At 41.6% G+C, this 17,415-nt stretch overlaps 1 protein-coding gene across 50 annotated transcripts in view; it reads left to right on the forward strand.

The window, feature by feature from the left end:
• ANK2 (ankyrin 2) overlaps positions 1–17,415 on the forward strand; it is a 281,285-nt gene that overhangs the window by 134,918 nt on the left and 128,952 nt on the right. For 2 of the 50 annotated variants that reach the window (XM_064653769.1, XM_064653815.1), the window contains exon 1: positions 13,689–13,852. The exons of 45 other annotated variants lie outside the window; for them this stretch is intronic. In XM_064653769.1, coding sequence (XP_064509839.1) covers positions 13,718–13,852 — 135 coding nt within the window. In that variant the 5' untranslated portion in view covers positions 13,689–13,717. Of the gene's footprint in view, positions 1–13,687; positions 13,853–17,415 lie in introns of those variants that run through there. 3 more of the 50 variants (XM_064653773.1, XM_064653814.1, XM_064653783.1) reach the window with 3 other exon arrangements.

Below are 17,415 nucleotides of genomic sequence, written 5' to 3' on the forward strand. Positions count from 1 at the left end.
CTCACCTTTGTGTTGTTGTCTAACCGTACTGTGATTTATATGTGGTATTTAACTTAAATGTCCTTGGTAATTTTTGAAAGACGAGATTTATTTGGTCTTAATAAATCACCTGAAGACAGTATTTCAAAACACAGATCATTTACCTCAGTGTGTCTTTGGTTTTGAGGGTGAATATGCCTCTGCACAAGTTAAAATTGAATTATTCCATATCTGGAATACTGGAGAAAATATTGACAGGGTCTCCCAGCTCCATTGTGTGAGGTGCTGTATTCAGGAGGAGGAAAATGTGTTCCTGGAATGCTCAATCCCTTTGCATGGTAAAGCTTGCTTGGTGCAGTCCAGTGTAAAGGTGTACACTTGGGATTTTATGGCTGGATTGAGTCATTATGTGACTGTTTCCACAAAGCTGTGACAGTGTTCAAAATGCCAAAGTTTCCATCTCTCACTCCATCTGTTACAGTAAAAAGGACTTCAAAAACAGCAGCCAAGGGAGAGGAGAAATGTCAGCACCTGCCTATGGTGACTGTTCACCCCTCCTGTCTCTGCAAATTTAACTTGCCAGGAACCATGAATTATTAAAAGAATTGAGAGGACATTTACCCATTGAAGGAGATTATCCCTGATAAACTTCTGTGGCTTTTGGGATGGTTTTGTTTACCTCCTCCTAAAATGTCTTATGTCCTTTAACTTCATGATACTTCCTGCACCACTCAAAGAATTATTATGTGATGTTGGGCAGCTTTGTGTTAAGCAATTAAAAAAAAAAAGAAGTGTTTAATGTAGATGTCAGATGTTTAACTGGCAAGTGTCAAGCTTTTAGGAATCTGGCTTGTGTACTTTAGTCCCTCAGGCTTTTCCTTTGAACTCCTGGGGAAAGTTTGGCACCTGAAGTAACAGTGGCATATGAGCACTGAGAGTTCATAGTTGAATGGGGAAGTCTGGAGCTGTGCCCTGGGGTATATATTTGCCAACATAAAGTGCCTCCAGAGTGTGGGAACAGCGAATGTGTCCCTAAGGGGTAGTAGGAGAATTGCCATTCAGGCAGCACTTCATTCCCTGAGATGGTGCAAAATCTGCCAGTCAGATGGCTTTTCCTGCTTTATTGACTCGACTCTCTGCTCACAAAACCTTTCTTGTGTTACTTTTTGAGAATTTAGGTGTTACTGAAAGTTTTTTAAGAGGTAATTCCCGTTCCCTGCTTCAATCCCAAGCAATTCCTTTCGTGCAGTTGTTGTGGCTCTGGTAGTTTTGTTTGAAAGTCTGATGAGCTCTTCTGTACTTAACTACATCTTGATGCATGTGCCTGTTAGCAACCTGTTAATAATCCTTTAGCCTTAGACAGCTAAAATCAACATTTTTTTCCCTGTTCTGTCCATGGAGCTGTCCAGATTGGAGTAGATAGTCCCCACTGTTATACAATTCTGCACAGTCTTAGAGCATATAATACGAATTACTGAAATCTGACCATTGTAATTCAGTGGATTTTGGATGGTTCACGGAGTTGGCACCTCACAAGGTGCTGAGATGTTGGGCTGTTCGAGGAATTTCTCTTGATAATTTTTTAAAAAAGCTTCCATGTATTATAAGTAGATTTGATGTTTATAGCTTATAGTTTTTCAAGGTTAGCATTCTATGCTAAGACCTTCCACCCAGGGATCAATATGGATTAATTGGTAGCTGCCCTTTTACAGGCAGCTGAAAACAAAGGCTGCAATTAAAAAAAATGTCTGTAATTACCATCTATTTGTCCATGCTAATGAAGAATTTAGCATGTTAACCTCTCCAAAATCTTGGAGGTTTACTATCTCCTTGGGGCTTTGGAAAAGAGACTTTTTTAGGGAACTGAGCCAGTGTGTGTTTTAGAGGACACTTTGGGGAACTCCTCCTATTTAAGGTCAGCGTTTTGTCCTCCAGCAAAATCCCATTCTGCTCAAGAGAGAACGAGAATGAACAGAAAGAGAAAGGGGAGGGAAGTAACACTAGATTAAAAAAGTTATCCTGTTTGCATGTGCTCTGAAGCAGGACCAGTGAGACTTAATTGTGTGGATCAGCTCAGGAATAATTCCCAGTGTTTCTTATTCAGAAAATATTCATGTGATGCTGTTGTACATGACTCGAGGAAGGGTGTGGATATATTTTTGCCTGACAGTTTAGCCCTGCCTTCTCTTTATTCTCTTATTCTCTTTATATGTAAAATCCAGGCAGCATTGACAAGCGGAGTTCACCCAAAATGGGTGTAGCCCTTATTTCCCCAGGCTCCTGGGGAATGATTTCAACCCATAGAACCATAATTACAAGCCTTTCTAGGCTGTCTTAGGCTGAATAATTCAAGCTGATTTTAAATTATTTACTGCTCCTGGCCTGTGCTGTGCCAGGATGTCTAACAGGGACATGTCACCGCTCAAACCCAGTGAAGCTCACAGTGCAACAGGAGACCTGAGCACACAAAAGCTGGTCTGCTCAGGCCTTGATTTACTGGGGACTGGCTGGACCCACTTGAGCCTTCCTGCTCCCCTGCTTCGTTCCTTTTGAAAGGAAGGGAGGAAAGGAACCACACACACCGTGTTGGTGATGGTCTCGCTGCTGGAGCAGGAAGAGGCAGTAATTAAGATTTCCCAGATGGCCCCGTTATGCCAACGGAGAAGAGTTGTGCTCAGCAAGTATTTTCCTTCTGTTTTTGCTGATGAGCGTGGTACTGGACATCAGAGCTACCTGGGGAAAGGAATTGTTGCCGTCATCCTCGTTTCCAGGCCAGGGACACTCAATTCCACTTACTTAAGTCAGGCAACAGTGTAAGTTCTCTCTGTTTTAGGCTCTCTGTGGATTTAATATTAGCTCTGTTTAGGTCCTTTTGGAAGTCACAGAATCACAGACTGGTTTGGGTTGGAAAGGACCTTCAAGATCATCCAGTCCATAGGCAGGGACAGCTTCCACTAGCCCAGGTTGCTCCAAGCCCCATCCAACCTGGCCTTGGGCACTTCCAGGGATAGGGCAGCCACAGCTTCTCTGGGCAGCCTGTGCCAGGGCCTCCCCACCTTCACAGGGAAGAATTTCCTCCTGATATCCCATCTAACCCTGCCCTTTAGCAGTGGGAAGATGTTTCCCCTTGTTATCGAAATATCATCTTGCACCAAATAAACGAAAACCTCAAAACTTCACGTAACAGCAAAAGAAAAACCAGTAGTTTTCCAAGTGATGTCTAGTTCTGTTTGCGTTTCTTGTGGAAAAGATATATTTGGACTGCGTTTTGGTAGAGTTAAGGTGACTTTGCAGGAGGAATGGAGTGAAATTTAAAATGCTGATGTGAGCCTTAAAGTGTCATGCCAAGCTGCTGTGTGCAGAGCAGGGTGGCTTTCCCGGGCATGGATTCATTCTGCAGAAGGGCATTTGCTCGAGACAAAGAGTGATTTAGATTAAAAAAAAAAAGAAGTTATTTTGACTGGTCAGTGGCAACAGCAACTGCTGTATCCCAGCAATATTTTCCTGAAGAAATGCACGGAGACTCCATAGCAACTAGATGAGATCTGTGCTATATTCTCCGTGCTGCTGCTGTGTTTCCTGGAGAGAATCCAGCCACCCCCACTGCCCCCACAGCCACGGTGTCTGTGCTGCACAGCAAGTGGCAGCTCCAGCCAATGGCCACTGCACCAGGGGTGTTTTTAGGATGATGAAAAATCCCCCAAGTTGCATTTTATCTGCTTTTTTTTCTTGCTTGTCACAGGGACAGCACAAAGCCTGCAGCGTTGTCTGCAAGGTAGCTAAACCACTCAGCCGCTCCTTTGGTAATCATTTATTTACTAACTTCTCCTTTCCTGGGATACAGGCACTAGGAACAGGTGCTTTAATAGGGCTGGTTCCCTCTAGTGGTGCAGGGTATTAGCCTGGTGAATGATGAGGCCCTGCAAAAGCTTTCCCAAACAAGTGAAAGCAGAAATAATTAATGGCCGTGCCCAGAGCCAGCTCTGCATTGCAGCACGAGTTCTCCCAGGCTTAAGGAAGTACGTGCTTGGCTGTCTTCCCTGGATTTCTAAGGAAGCCTAGCACTCAACCTGTTTGGTTTAAGGATTTAGTGATGCTCCCTGCACCTGCAGTGTGGCTCTGCTGATGGAGACGCAGTTCCAGCAGGAGGGAAGGTGGGACGTGGCTCCTTGCAGAGTGTGGGGCTCCTGTGTCCCTTCCAGTTACATGGAATATTTGTCCCTGCAGCATTTAACTGTGGCACAGAGCTCTGACACCAACCTTAGCATGGATTTGCTCTTAGTAGGGCTTGGAAATTCCTTAAAAAAGAGGAATGAAGGAAATTCTCTGAGGGCAGCTTAGGGAGGAACCGAGGTATTGTTACAGCCAGTGAATGTGCAGGTAGTAAAAAAGGTTGATTAACATCAGTTTTCTCTTAATCTCAGTTTAGCCATTTTGTTAGTCATCTGGCTGGATTTAGCAGCACATATTCCTTTATTCTGAGCAATAAACCATCATTATTTTGTAGTCTCTATATAGCTGTAATAATGATTATCGGTCCAGAAGCCTGAAACGCAGGAAGGGGGATTTGATCCTTTTTTTAACCAACTTTAATATGCAAAATGAATGTTAGGAAAACAGAAGGCTTGAGAGGAACCAGACTCCTCCTGGAAAAAGTGTTTGAGATGGACAAGGATAATGTAGAGATAAGGAACTTGTAATTAAAGGTTATAAAGGAACACTTGGTTTTATAACACTATGTATTATAATGTTAATTCATTGAAATCCCCGAAAGATTTGCTAATGATCTCAAGAGATTTAGGATTTTTTTTTTTTCCAGATGATTTCAGACAGGAGATAATTCACCTCCTGTTACATAACCATCTTAGTGCTTTACGTTTTCCAATGTAATTTTTGAACATGTGTCCGGTTCCTGTAATTCAGTTCCGTGAGATTATTTATGGTGGAAAATAATGTCACGCAAATATACCTTAGGTTCCAAAATATTCTTTACGTAACTCCTTTATGTTCTGTGACCTGTCCTGTTCAAATCACCGTGTTTTTTGGCACGGGGAGAGCTTTGGTGTTCTAAACTATTTATAAATGTAATACCTTCCTAAAAATAACGATTAAAATAATTAGAAAAGCAGAAAGAGATGGAAAAGCACAAATGGAATTGGAGGGAAAACTTGCTGCTACTTTAATCCCCTTAGAGTTTTGTGGGGGTAGGAGACCCCTGTTGTCAGTGGAAAAACTGGATCAGAAAAGGAACAAAAGTCTTCCCTTCCTAAATGATGTTTTAGGGCTTCAGTGGCTTTACCTCAGATATTTGTGCAAGTGTTAAAAAATTTAAAAATAGGTGTTTTTCTGCTGTGCAAAGACAATGCAGCATCAGGTGGTGGTCACTGTATGTATCAGAGTTTTGCCCTGTGTAGGGGTTGTCCAGACCTGGAAGAGGCTGCCCAGGGAAGTGGTAGAGAATGGATAAGAATAGGCAAATATTCATTTAATCAAACAGCTGCTTCCCCTGTCCATGATGTTGATATCCTCCCATAAATGAGCAATAATAAGGAGTTTTATTTGTCACTTTGAATGCAGCAGGACTTCTCAGAACTCTGGCACAGGATTCGAGGTCTTTCCCTTGGTATTCACTTGGCAGCCTCTTCAAGTATTTTATTCTACAAAATTATTTTGTTTTAGAGTATCATTGCATAATAGATGTACTTTTACTTGTCTGGGGGGGTTGGCTATTGTTTAACTTAAAAAATTCCTATTTTCTCTTATTATTTTTACTAGTTCTGAGTATAAATTACACATTGAAGTTGGAATTGTAGTCCATCTGGTGAAGACCTGGGATGTGGGGCTTTGTCAGTGATCTTCATGTCTTCAGGCTGAAATATTTACATCTATTGTTTCACTTTATCAGTGTTAAATTAAATGATCATACTACTGGTTTATAGGCATTTACATCTCTAGTAAAGAAAATACTTTGCTTTGGTTCTGAAGTATCATTTGGGTTGAGTTCCTGAAGGTACAAGTCTCACAGGAAAGAGTAAGTTTAGGGCAGTATTTCACAAAATTGGGGGTTGTTTCCAGTCAGATGGGAATCTTGATTCCTCTTCTCTATTTTTTTTTTTAAATTATTACTTTTAATTTTCTCTAGTACAGGTTAAGGAGCAGTTTACCAGTAATTTTTTTGTTGATAAACACTAAAATAAAGAAGTCCAGGGTCAGGCTGCTTGTAGGAAGAAGTGCTACTCTCTAAAAGGAAGGGTAACAGGAGGCAGGTCCAGGTAATTGGGGTCTATTTCTGACCCTGCCTGTTACCTAATTGGAAATATATTCATTTTATGTTCCATGTAATTGAAATTTTATGTATCTTTGTCTCAGTTGGTTTTAGGAAGATGCTGTCAGGAAGAAAAGCTGTAAGAGGCGAGTGGTGGCTTATGTGGAGGCTTGTGACTTATTTTCCATCTTGTCCCTGCCTTGGGGCCAAATTTTGGTTTGTGCAAGATTATTTAGGAAATTTTTCCGTCTCTTGCTGGCAGTAAATCTGTGGATTTATGTATGTTTGGGTTTTTTACCGGTTTATTTATTTTAATTGACATTAATAGAGTTTACTGGCATCTAATTTTGATTCTGTTGTAATTACATTTTCCTAAAATTGCATTTTTGGGTTTTGAGAGGATCCAAGTACAAAACTGATATTTCTTTGATTATTTCTTTGTTACATGTTTATTTCTCCTAAGAATGCAAAGTCATTCTTAAAACCTTGGTTATGTTGCCTCATGTTCAACAACCACAGGTTGTGTGCACCATTAATATTGTGCATTTTGCAGCATCATGAGTTACAAATGGCAGCTGAATAAAGTTTTTGCAGCATTCTTAGGATTTCCCTGGAAATAAACTTCTCAGTTTCCTCATCTTACCTTTGTGGCTCTCTTTAATTTATAGATGCTGCTGGTTTTAATAGCCCTGAGAGACTACAGTGCACAAACACTGGGCCTGTTGTCAGTTGTTTGTAATCTCCCAATTTCTAATTCATACCTAATTCAGAATTACCACAGAGTGACTTGGATGCAGACTTGGTTAGAGCTGATGTGCTTTTTGGTGTGTTCTTTGGTGCTTCTATGGACTGCATGGAGGTGGTTTAGTTTTTTCCCTGGGTGGCAAGTCTTCAGCAGCTGATGAATGATGTGAAGATGTGTTTTCAATCACAGGGTCTCAAAGTGTCTCTTTAGAACTGCGTGTATGGGGGCAATAATGGAAGTTCAGTCGGTTGCTCAGCAGACTTATTTGTTTTTCATGCAATTCTGGCCCTTGTTTGGATGATTTATGTGACTATAAGGCACAAATTGCTTGCTTACAGAAACACAAATTCTTGATTGTGCTCCGTTAGAACCCTTTTGATGGCAGAGAATTGCTTTTGGAAGATTGTCATCTTTTATTTATCATCTACTGCAACCTCCTTCAGTGTGGGGAAAGGCTCAGTATTAGACAGGAGTGAGACAAACCCAAGCTTTCAGGTGCTGTTTGCTGACATGTGATGAATCCAGCATGTAACTTTGCCTTTCATGACTCACTCTTTCTTCAAAGATTGGGAAGATAAACCCTTTGGAGCTCCAAAAACGGGTGGCTCTTGCTCTGCACCTTGTTAAAACCAGAGACTTGGAGTCAGTAATGCTGGATTCGGGTTTGTTTTTTTCAAGCAGCTGTTGCTGCCATTAGTTGAGCACATAAAACACAAGCTGTAATATTACAGCCTAGAAAAATTACAGCTTTATGGTGGTAGTTCAGCTGAGTGTAAGTGCACTTTGCACAGCCAGGTTGTTTTAAACAATCAATACAGGTGCACTGACTCACTTGGTATGTGAATTGGGGGGGATTAGGTTTAGTTGCCTTTCAGTGCCACTAATCTTCTCTTTACGATTCTAGTTTATAGCCATAAAGAGCAATTTACTAAAACAAAACAGCTTAATATTCAAGATAAAAGTATTTTCTTAGGCAGATTAATAGTAACTCTTGTTTCTAAGAGTTGTGTTTAATGGGCCCTGAGGTAACAGGGTACAAAATAAAATAGAAACTGAGTAATGTACCTGTAATGTCCCATTTGGGATTATTTACTATTAATGATGATGATTCCTTTCCCTTGGAAGTAGCTGCTGTTCAGACAAGAGGATGTTTCTCCAGCCAGCAGTTCTGTTCACAAACAACACCTTTACACAGGCACCATTTCGGGGTGTCTCGAGTGCTAAAATAAAATACGCTTTCTTCAAGCATTTTAACAATCAGATCTTTTCCCCAGTCGCACAAAAGGCCTGATAAGACCATAAAACTTCCAATTAGCAGCCGTGACGTTTTGCATATGTTAAACTCTAAACAGGTTTCATCCTCTTGCCTCGGACAGCGCTCGGAGGGGGGAGATGCTTTAGTTACAGACCGTTTTTTCTCTTTGAAGTTTCAGTGAAAGAATATTCAAAGCTCGTGATAAGGTAAATTTTAGGAAGAGAAAAAAGGAAACCTATTTTGAAACAGTGCTGCTTGTTTTCAGGATAAAGCCATGAGGGAAATCTTTCAGAACCTGCAATGTGGGTTCCAGATCTAAGATTTTGTGCTTTTTAACATACAGGCAGCACTTGAAGTATTTCTATTTTCTCTTCCTTATATCAGTTTATGAGCAAAATATTAAATTTCAGTAGTAAACAGTTCTTCTCTGTTGCATCTTGCTGTTTTGCTGTGTTTTATTATAATTGATTGACCTCTGGATTCCCATCAGCAGCATTGCAGATATTCCTGCTACCTCTACAAAAAGAGAGGACAATTGACTTTTAGACAGGAAAACATTTAGACTTCAATAAATGTTGGGTATTAGGCTCAATAAAGTCAATTTTGGTGCATGTCACTGAATGGGAAGTTCTTTTGCACAGGAAGAATTATGAATTTAACGTTGTTATCTTTCATTCATGATTGAATTAATTGGTTGTTTTAAACTACAGGAAAGCAAAAGATGCAATATGTGGAAAACTTTATTGTGGATATTGTATCCCTATATATGAGGTGTATACTGTCTTTTATATGTTAAATGTGAAATATATATTTCTCCCCCATCTGATTTTATAGGAAAATAGGTTATTTTTGGTTTAGAAGGTTGTATTAAATTTGTAAGAGATCAAACAGAAGCGAGGACTTGAGAAACTTGTGTGTTTTAGCAATAAGGATTTAGGAGACTGGGATTTTTGGAGTCAGCAGTGAGCTCCTGCTGGTATATCCAAAAGGGAAGATGGGATGGTGATCTTGGAGAAGAGGATTGAGGCCTTATTTGATATTCCATATTCGGAATGTGATGACTTACCAGTATCCTCCAAGATGGCTTAAGGCAGAATTAGTCTCTTATCTGTGTTAGGGAACAAAAATTAGGGCTAATCAAGGGCCAGAGGTTTGGTTTAGATTTAAACTGAGACAAATAGGTACCAATTAGAGCTTGCTTGCCACAGGGGGATATAAAAACATGAAGTTCTCAAAAAATGTTTTGCTTCTGTTGAAATAATAATAATTAAAAAAAGCTATTTTGGGCACAAGAAGTGATAATTTATTTATAGCTGTGTTGGCATCGGTGGGCCTGAACTGCACCTTAACCCTTTACCCTCAGGGTGTTATTAAAAACTTCTTCTTCCACTGATGTTTAGTTTTGTGATTAAGACAGCAATCCTTGAAAGAGTTCCCTCCTGTTATTCAGAGCTGGATGTTAACACGTGCCTTTCATTTCTGATGAGAGAAAAAAGAAATGTTGACTGTAATTTTAATGAGGGAGATATGTGATACATAAACTGCTGTGCCTGTGAAGGCACCTCTAGGAAAATTGGGATGGTTTTTACTTTCCACTTTCCTATCCATGAAACAATCTTTCAAACCCAATTCTGCCATGCCTGTAGCTGCAGTGATTAAACCCCGGGTTCTCTCTTTGTTTCTTCTCATAGAGATTAAAATATATCCAGGGTACCACTTGGATTAAGAGCTGTCCAGAAAGGATTGTTAGGCTTAATGTGTTGAATGATTCACCATCGAAAGCAGAGCAAGTCCTCTTCAAAATGGCTCAAAATAGATTTTTGCAATTGATTGGACTCAAATTATTTAAGCTGGAGGGGATTTGCTGTTGAGCCCTCTGGAGCAGACAATTACCCCTTCATAAAGGCTGCTTGGGCTTTGGGAATTGCTTGTTGTGGTCTCTGTGACCAGAAGGGAGAAAGGGCTGAATTTTTGGGAAATAGTGATTGCATCAGTGTCATTATTGTAAAACATAAAGGGGGGCATAAATGATATAAAGGCATGAATCATCAGAGTTTATGCTGTGCCTGAGCTCAAGATCTGACCTAAAATAATTGCCAGCAGCAAGTGAGAGTCATGTTGTACTTGACCTTCCTGTGGAAGAATCCCCAAGAGTGAAAGACTTTGCATTTAGGAATCATTTCAAAGTTCAGGAATCTGCTAGAAATATATAGTTCCCTGTGCAGTCTCTCTCTTTTTTTTTTAATTACTGTGTTTAACCATAAAAATGTCATGGGAAATGGCTCTTTGGGGAAAGATTTGACAATAATAAATGTGGGGTTTATGTCACTAACAACTGTGAGTTGTCTTGATACTTGGAACTCTTGCTGTCTTTCTTCATTTTTTTTGCTTCTGTGTTTATTTTGTGGCTCTAAGTGCTATTACAGTGGCTCCTGAATTGTTATTTTAGCTAAACTAAACGAAATTGAAAACGTAATTGAAACATCTATGGACAAGTTAAGCTTTAATAGTGATGGCAGAAAGGGATAAAGAAGCATTTTTGATGGAAATGAAAAGAGCAGTTCTGCTCTTGTTGCTGCCCACCTGTGTGTGTGACTGTTTTATAGTCCTGGACCGTGGAATGGTATCCCATGGAATGAAATCTCTCCCTGGAGATAAGCTTACAGCTTTGATTTCACTGCTTCTCACTTGTTAGTCTTTGAGGTCTTGGCTGGGATTTTGGGAGTGGCTGCAAACCAGTAGGTTTGTACCACACTGGGTTGTTTTTTGATGGTCATTAGTAGCAAACTCAGTGTATTTGACCCTGATGCCATTTACTATGAGAATCCTTGGAAAAGATGCAATTCCCAGATGTCTGCTGAGTGAATTTGTGTTTCTCTAAGGCTGATAACAAGAAGTGCTGCAGGCTTAGCCAGACTTTTAGGGATGAAAGCAGAATGTTCCCTCAATTTTGGGGGACAAGAGGCACCCTGTCCTAACACCAGTCCTTTAATACATGAGACACTCTACTCTCTTTCTTACAGGCACTTTAAAGTGTTTCTGAAGACTTTCTGGTGAAGGGAGTAATTAAGGTTTGGAGTTAGGAAGAGAGGGTACATTAAAGCACAGGGAAACAAGTGGATTCAGGGAATTACCCACAGGAGGTACTTGAGAGAGCTGTGCTGCCCCATGAGGAGCCTTCAGAGCAGTTCTGGCAGTGTAACACAGAGAGGAGGGCTGAGGTGCTTTGCCATGAGCTCTGACAGTGTAACACAGAGAGGAGGGCTGAGGTGCTTTGCCATGAGCTCCGTGCTTCCCAACTGTGCCTGTGTTTGGTTTTTCCCCTGCTGCCTGCTGGGAGAGACCTGCAGCCCAAACAACACAGCAGAGAGCATGGGAATGACAGAGATGTTGCAGCTTGTTCCTCCAAGGAGGCTTTGAACCCCCACATCATAAGACATGTACTTTGTTGGAATATGATGCCCCAACAAAGTCTGGCAAAACATGAACGTGTCTACTTTCTGAGTAATTTGCCCTCACGACTTCGAGCCATTTGCACAAACAACAGGAATATTGTTGGAAAGGCTCTGGCAGAGAGCTCCTCCACTGCTTTCCCTCTGATGGCTGCACAGATTGTTGCTTTCTGCAGGCATTATTTCCCAGGAATGCACGTGACTCATCCTTTCCTCCTGAGTGATGCCTCCTCTCACTTTTGTGTTTTCCAGTAAGTTCCTTTCACGTTAAATATCCAAAGATTTTTAGTTCCAGTTTGCATTGGGACTTCGGTTATATGAACTTCGGTCGTGTCAAGCATCTGGTGGGGTTCCTTCTTGCATCCCTTTATTTTTATCAGTCCATGCAGAAGTTCTGGCAGTGTGTACACACCTTACTTCTGTCACAGGGAGAGCGGAAGGAAATCAGTGACAGGGAGCTACAGGCAGGTGAGCCTTGCATGGGGTTTCCTGAAAGATGTGCCAACTGCTGGCAAAAATGGAAAAAGAGACAAAAATGGCAGTGGATTGAACTATTTTGTGTGTGTGTCTACCCAAGCATCTGTCCGTGCTCGCTACACATCCCAGCGCCCGAGGCGTTCCCATCCCCTCAGCGAGGAAAAATGTTTAAATCGGCCGGTTTAAATCTCCCTCCTGGTAATTAACACAAAAGAGAACCCTGTGCCCGTCAATAACCCTTAATAGGGGGGGCTGGAGAGAGCTCAGTCTCTGGGATCATAACTGGTACTGCTGTGCAGGTTAACTGGGGAGAAGTCAATAGGCTGCCATGGATGTGGGTCACTGCAGAGGCAGTGGATTGAAACCCCAAAGAGAAAAACGTTGGTTGGTTGTTGCAATTCCATGAGGATCTCTCTGTTTCTGAGGGAATTTTGGGTTGAAATTTTCAAATGCATGCCCATCTTCCCTTAGGGGTTTGTTGTGCACTTGTGGTGTATTCTGCAGCACTCTGGTGGTACCTGTACTCTGTCCCCATTGCCTCCAGCTGGTCCTGGAGCATTTGAAAACTGCTGATTATCTCTGAACCAACTTTTATTTATTTTTTATTTTTGTTTTTTTTTTTTTTTTTTTTTTTTGCTTTGGAGTTCTTTAATTCTGCAGTGAACCTCTTCTAGGGTAATGGGTGGATTCCAACGTGCAGTCCTCAAAATTACTTTTATCTTAATGGGTGCAGTCATGATAACTAATTCCAACCTAGAGGAAATGTCCATATTCTCAGTTTTGGTTGGAGTTTTGCTTGTTGCTTTTGTTTTGTGGGTTTTTTTTTTTAATTACCACTCTAGCTAAAAAATTAAGACCAACCCTAAACCAAAACAACAATAGAAACCCCGAAGCAAGATCAAATATGACACAGATAAGAGCAAAAGTGATGTAGCATCAGATCTGTATCCTTTTTGGATACAGTTGAGCTCAGCTGAAGTCAATACCCAGGGGCCATATCAATCCAAAGCAAGCTCATCACAGTTATTAGCCACATGAACCCAAAACACTGTGTGAATCACAGGGAAATGCTCATGAAATCTGTGCTTGGTTTGTAAGTACCCAATAGATTGAATCAACCCTGGTTTTGACTTTGGAACTCCAGCGACGTTCTGAAATTGGGCGCTCTGCGTAAACGCGGCGGGGAAACAAATCAAAACCGTTGACAGGCACGCAACTGGGTAACTCAATAAGGCCTGTGTGCAGGGCATTCCACTCGGTGGGACTTTTAACCCAGCTGGGAAGGCTGGCTGCGTGCTGGAGAGCCGGCCCCCGGCCCTCCCCACGCCATTGACATGCATAGCTGGCCTGGTAGGTGTAAAAATAGCCCGGGCAGCGCCTGAATTGGAAATGGGCACCGACCACAGCCCGCAGTTGCTGGGGTTTCGGGTTCTCAGGGAAGGGAGCCTGGGACTTGGGGCCTGGGATCCTCCTCCCGGCTGCTCATCCGTCCTTTGGGAGCGCCGGGCGCCGCGATCCCCCCGGCCGGAGCGAGCGGAACTGATATGGGCAATGCACCGATTTGCCAGGCTTGTCACTCGGAGAAGGGGCTGAGAGCACAAGGGAACATACAGGAGCTGGATAAAACCCCTGACTACTATGGGTTCAACAGCGAAGAAAGTAAAGATCCCGAAGTCCTGGTAAGTCTTGGCTGAAGAAATCAGGGATCGAAGTGAAAAAATGAGGGTTGTGCATGTTGGGTTTGAAAAGGGTCTCTCTGCTCAGAACCTCCCTCTAGAGCTTGCAGTGCTGAGAGACCTGCTAGGCACGTCCCTGTTGAAGCTTTGCTATCATGACTGTGATTAAAGAGCAGCTGTCACTAAGCTGTGCACTCACTTCAAAGCACTGTCAGCTACCAAAAGGTTTAGGGATGTGGACCAAGAAGCCTGTGGGTGAAACGAGCCCTCCAGTGAATGGATGCAAGCAGTAATCCTGGTGTACACAACTGCTGGGAATCATCTTGTATTGATCCTTCTCCAAACTTGAACTCAGAAACTTATTTTTAAGCTGTTGTCTGCCCAGCACATGACATTATTTTCTGTGTTTGCAGCTGAGACAGAGCCCCACAGATCCTAATGCAGATGAAGGTTCCAGTGAGTGGGACCAGGCACAGGCAAGGGGGTCATGCTGATGGTGGTAATGTCAGCATTTGCTCTGCAAACCACAAGAAAGTCGTTGAGATGAATAAGTTTATTGTGTCTGTGGCAACTGAAGTGCCTCTTCTCCCTTTTTTAACTTTTTTTCCCCCTTTCTCTACTTGGGAAATTAGTTGTTAAATGGTCATCTCATTCAAAATTGGCAATGAAAGGACGTAGCGTCACAGCTTCTGGCAGAACAGGAAGATGAGAAAACTTTCAGTGTCAGTATATCCAAATATTATGTTCTCTGCTATTTATATGAAATAAAATTGTCCTTAGGTCGATGCTGTGCTTTGCACGTGCCTGAATTGCTGCAGTGTAGTGTAGAAGTGTAGGAGAGCTGACTTCCAGCATTTTTAGGGGAAGAGGAGACCAGAGGCACTCCCAGCAGCACCTCTCAGGGAGTTTTGCATTGTCTTAGAAAGCACTTGGGATGCTGTCTTGCTTTCCTGGTAGGAGATTGGCTTGGCTGGATTGTTCTCCTCGATTTTACTGCTGATTTCACTGACAGCACAGCTGGACCCACACTTCGTAGAATCACAGAATGGTTTGGGTTGGAAGGGACCCTAAAGATCACCTAGTTCCAAACCCCCTGAAATAAAACTCACTTTGAGCTAAACCATGGAATTAAAACTGTGGAAGTGCCCTGTGACACAAAGCAGCAAACTCTGAAACAGTTCTCTCTGCATGTTCAGTCTCTGAGCTGCCCTTTGGCATAAGGTCAGGTTTTTAAGGAGGCAGGACTGAGCAGCATGTGATCTTTGAGGAGTTTTTTTCCTGCTTTTTTTCCTCTTTTTTTTCTGGGTATTTTTCATTCAACCTACAGAGCTTTTCATGGCAGGCAGAGAACAGGCACTTTGATAATGCCTTTGATGTGTTTAATCATAAGATCTTGCTTTATATGGCTCTGGTAGGGACTGGCCACATTTCTTTAGAATGTGTGTCTTGATTCAGATGTTACAATGCTCAGTGAATTACAAAGGAAAAGTCCTGTATTTCCCTAAAAAGGTTCACAGCCTCTCACTGTACTTATAATTCCATACAAAAAAAAAGTTAAAAGGAAGAGGCATCTGTAAATTAGAAATGTTAAAGTTTTGTGCTGAAGGGAGAAATTGTATATATATATATATATATATATATTATTTTTCCCAAACAGGAATGTGGTATCCAGCACAATGCCCTGTTAGCTATACATTTCCTCTGCTTTTCTGTAGCTGCAGCCATGCTCCTGTCTTGGCTCATAAATGAGTTGCCACATCAAGGGAATGTGGTGACTCCAGGAGTCTTGTACCGCATACAAGGTTCAGAACATTTCAGCTGCTGTTCAGCCAACTCAGGTGGCAAAACTGCTTTGCTAATCAAATCTTCTCTAAACTAAAATCAAATACAATCTGCTGCTTCAGGCCCAGGTATTTCAGACTGCTTGGGACAGACTGAATTCCAGGGCAGGGTCATTCCTACTGCAGCACTCAGAGGAGTTTTCCCTCCCTTCTCGGGTTTGGCGATGTGGAATTTTTTGTTGTTGCTTTTATACAGGTGGAACTACATGAAACTGGTTACTCTCTCTGCTTCCTGAGCGGACTTGTTTGAGGTTTAGGCCCAGGATTGCAGAGTTCTTAATTTACAGATTTCTTTGTTTACTCTCTCAGTGTCCATTTTACCTTTCTGTTACAAGTAAGTTGATGAGTCTTGCTGGCATTGAATTAGAAACTGCTGTGTTGCAGTAACACCCGTTTATTTGCCTCTATTTCAGTCCATCCCAAAGCAACATGAAATGATTTGTTTTCTGTTTTATGGCACCAGTAAGTTGGAATTGATGGGCGATCGGTTAATGGTGTTCAGGGGACCAAAGCAGTTTGATTCTTTAGGAGGGGATGGTGTTTGCACATTTCTTTTATTGGAAAATGCCGCTTTGACCGTAGGGAATGAAAAATGGAGAGTGATAGAATTATCTGTCAGCAGTCTGTCATAAACTTCACTTACAGGCTGGATTTTTGTTAAGCCCAGTTATTATCCTGCTAGATACGCTTGGAATGGCATCCTAATTCTTTCTAGAGGTGTTCTAGCATTATTACCTCTATTTAGGAACATCATCAGTGATGGAAACTTGCCATGGAAACCCTTGAGATGCCTGCCAAGTTCTACAGTTGTTACTAACACCTCAACATCTCAGTATATGCTATCCAGAGGATCCTGAATATTTTGCCTTCCTGGAATATTATTCAGTTCCTGCAGTGGAAAAATCTTGGTTCCATATCAGTATTTAAGAGACTTCAGTAAGTGTCAAGTAGGAGAACTGAGACTGATCCTGTGGCTCTTTTGAACATATCCCAAATCCTTGCTGTTTCAGGAAATGACCAAATGATACTTTGTCTCAAATTCCAGCTCAGGAAATACTCCCATTAAACAACAGGATTACCCGTTTCAACTTTTTTAGAGTAGTTGAAAAGTCTTAGTAAAAGACAGGAAGATTTTTCTGGTTAAAACCTTTCATTCTTGAAACTCAAATCCTTTAGGGTTTCGTTTGTTGTTTTTAAGTTGGTGGGGAGTTTTTTGTTTGTTTGTTTTTGTTGTTGTTTGCTTGGGTTTTCATTTGCTTTGTTTCTGGGTGGTTTTTTTTTGGTTGTTTTCTTCTTCTTTTTTAAACTACCCAGGTTATGTTTTCCAGACCCTTTTGAGATTCTGTTTTTCTGGCTCGCACCGATGATAATTCAGACTCACACACGTTGTTTCCAAGCTGGGATTTGTACCAAAATGTTTGTTTTTGAGAACATGAATAGCCCAGGGGGACATCAGGGATTACACAGGCCTGAAGTTCAGCTGGTACTGATGTGCTGTCCTGGATTAGATCCCCATTACTGATGTCGCTTTATATTTTAAGATCAGTATAGATTAAAATCACTTCCATCATTTCAAACACTGCCCTTGGAAGGGACATGAAGCTGGGCAAAAAGCTTTTATTCTATTTTTTTTCTTTCCTAGAAAACTATGCAGTTTTGCCTCAGTTCTCACAAATCCTTCATTGACACAGCCCAAGTCAGGAGCCAGGCCAGGATGGCAAGTTA

This window comes from Pseudopipra pipra, chromosome 4 (assembly GCF_036250125.1).
Source record: "Pseudopipra pipra isolate bDixPip1 chromosome 4, bDixPip1.hap1, whole genome shotgun sequence".
Classification (NCBI taxonomy): domain Eukaryota; kingdom Metazoa; phylum Chordata; class Aves; order Passeriformes; family Pipridae; genus Pseudopipra; species Pseudopipra pipra.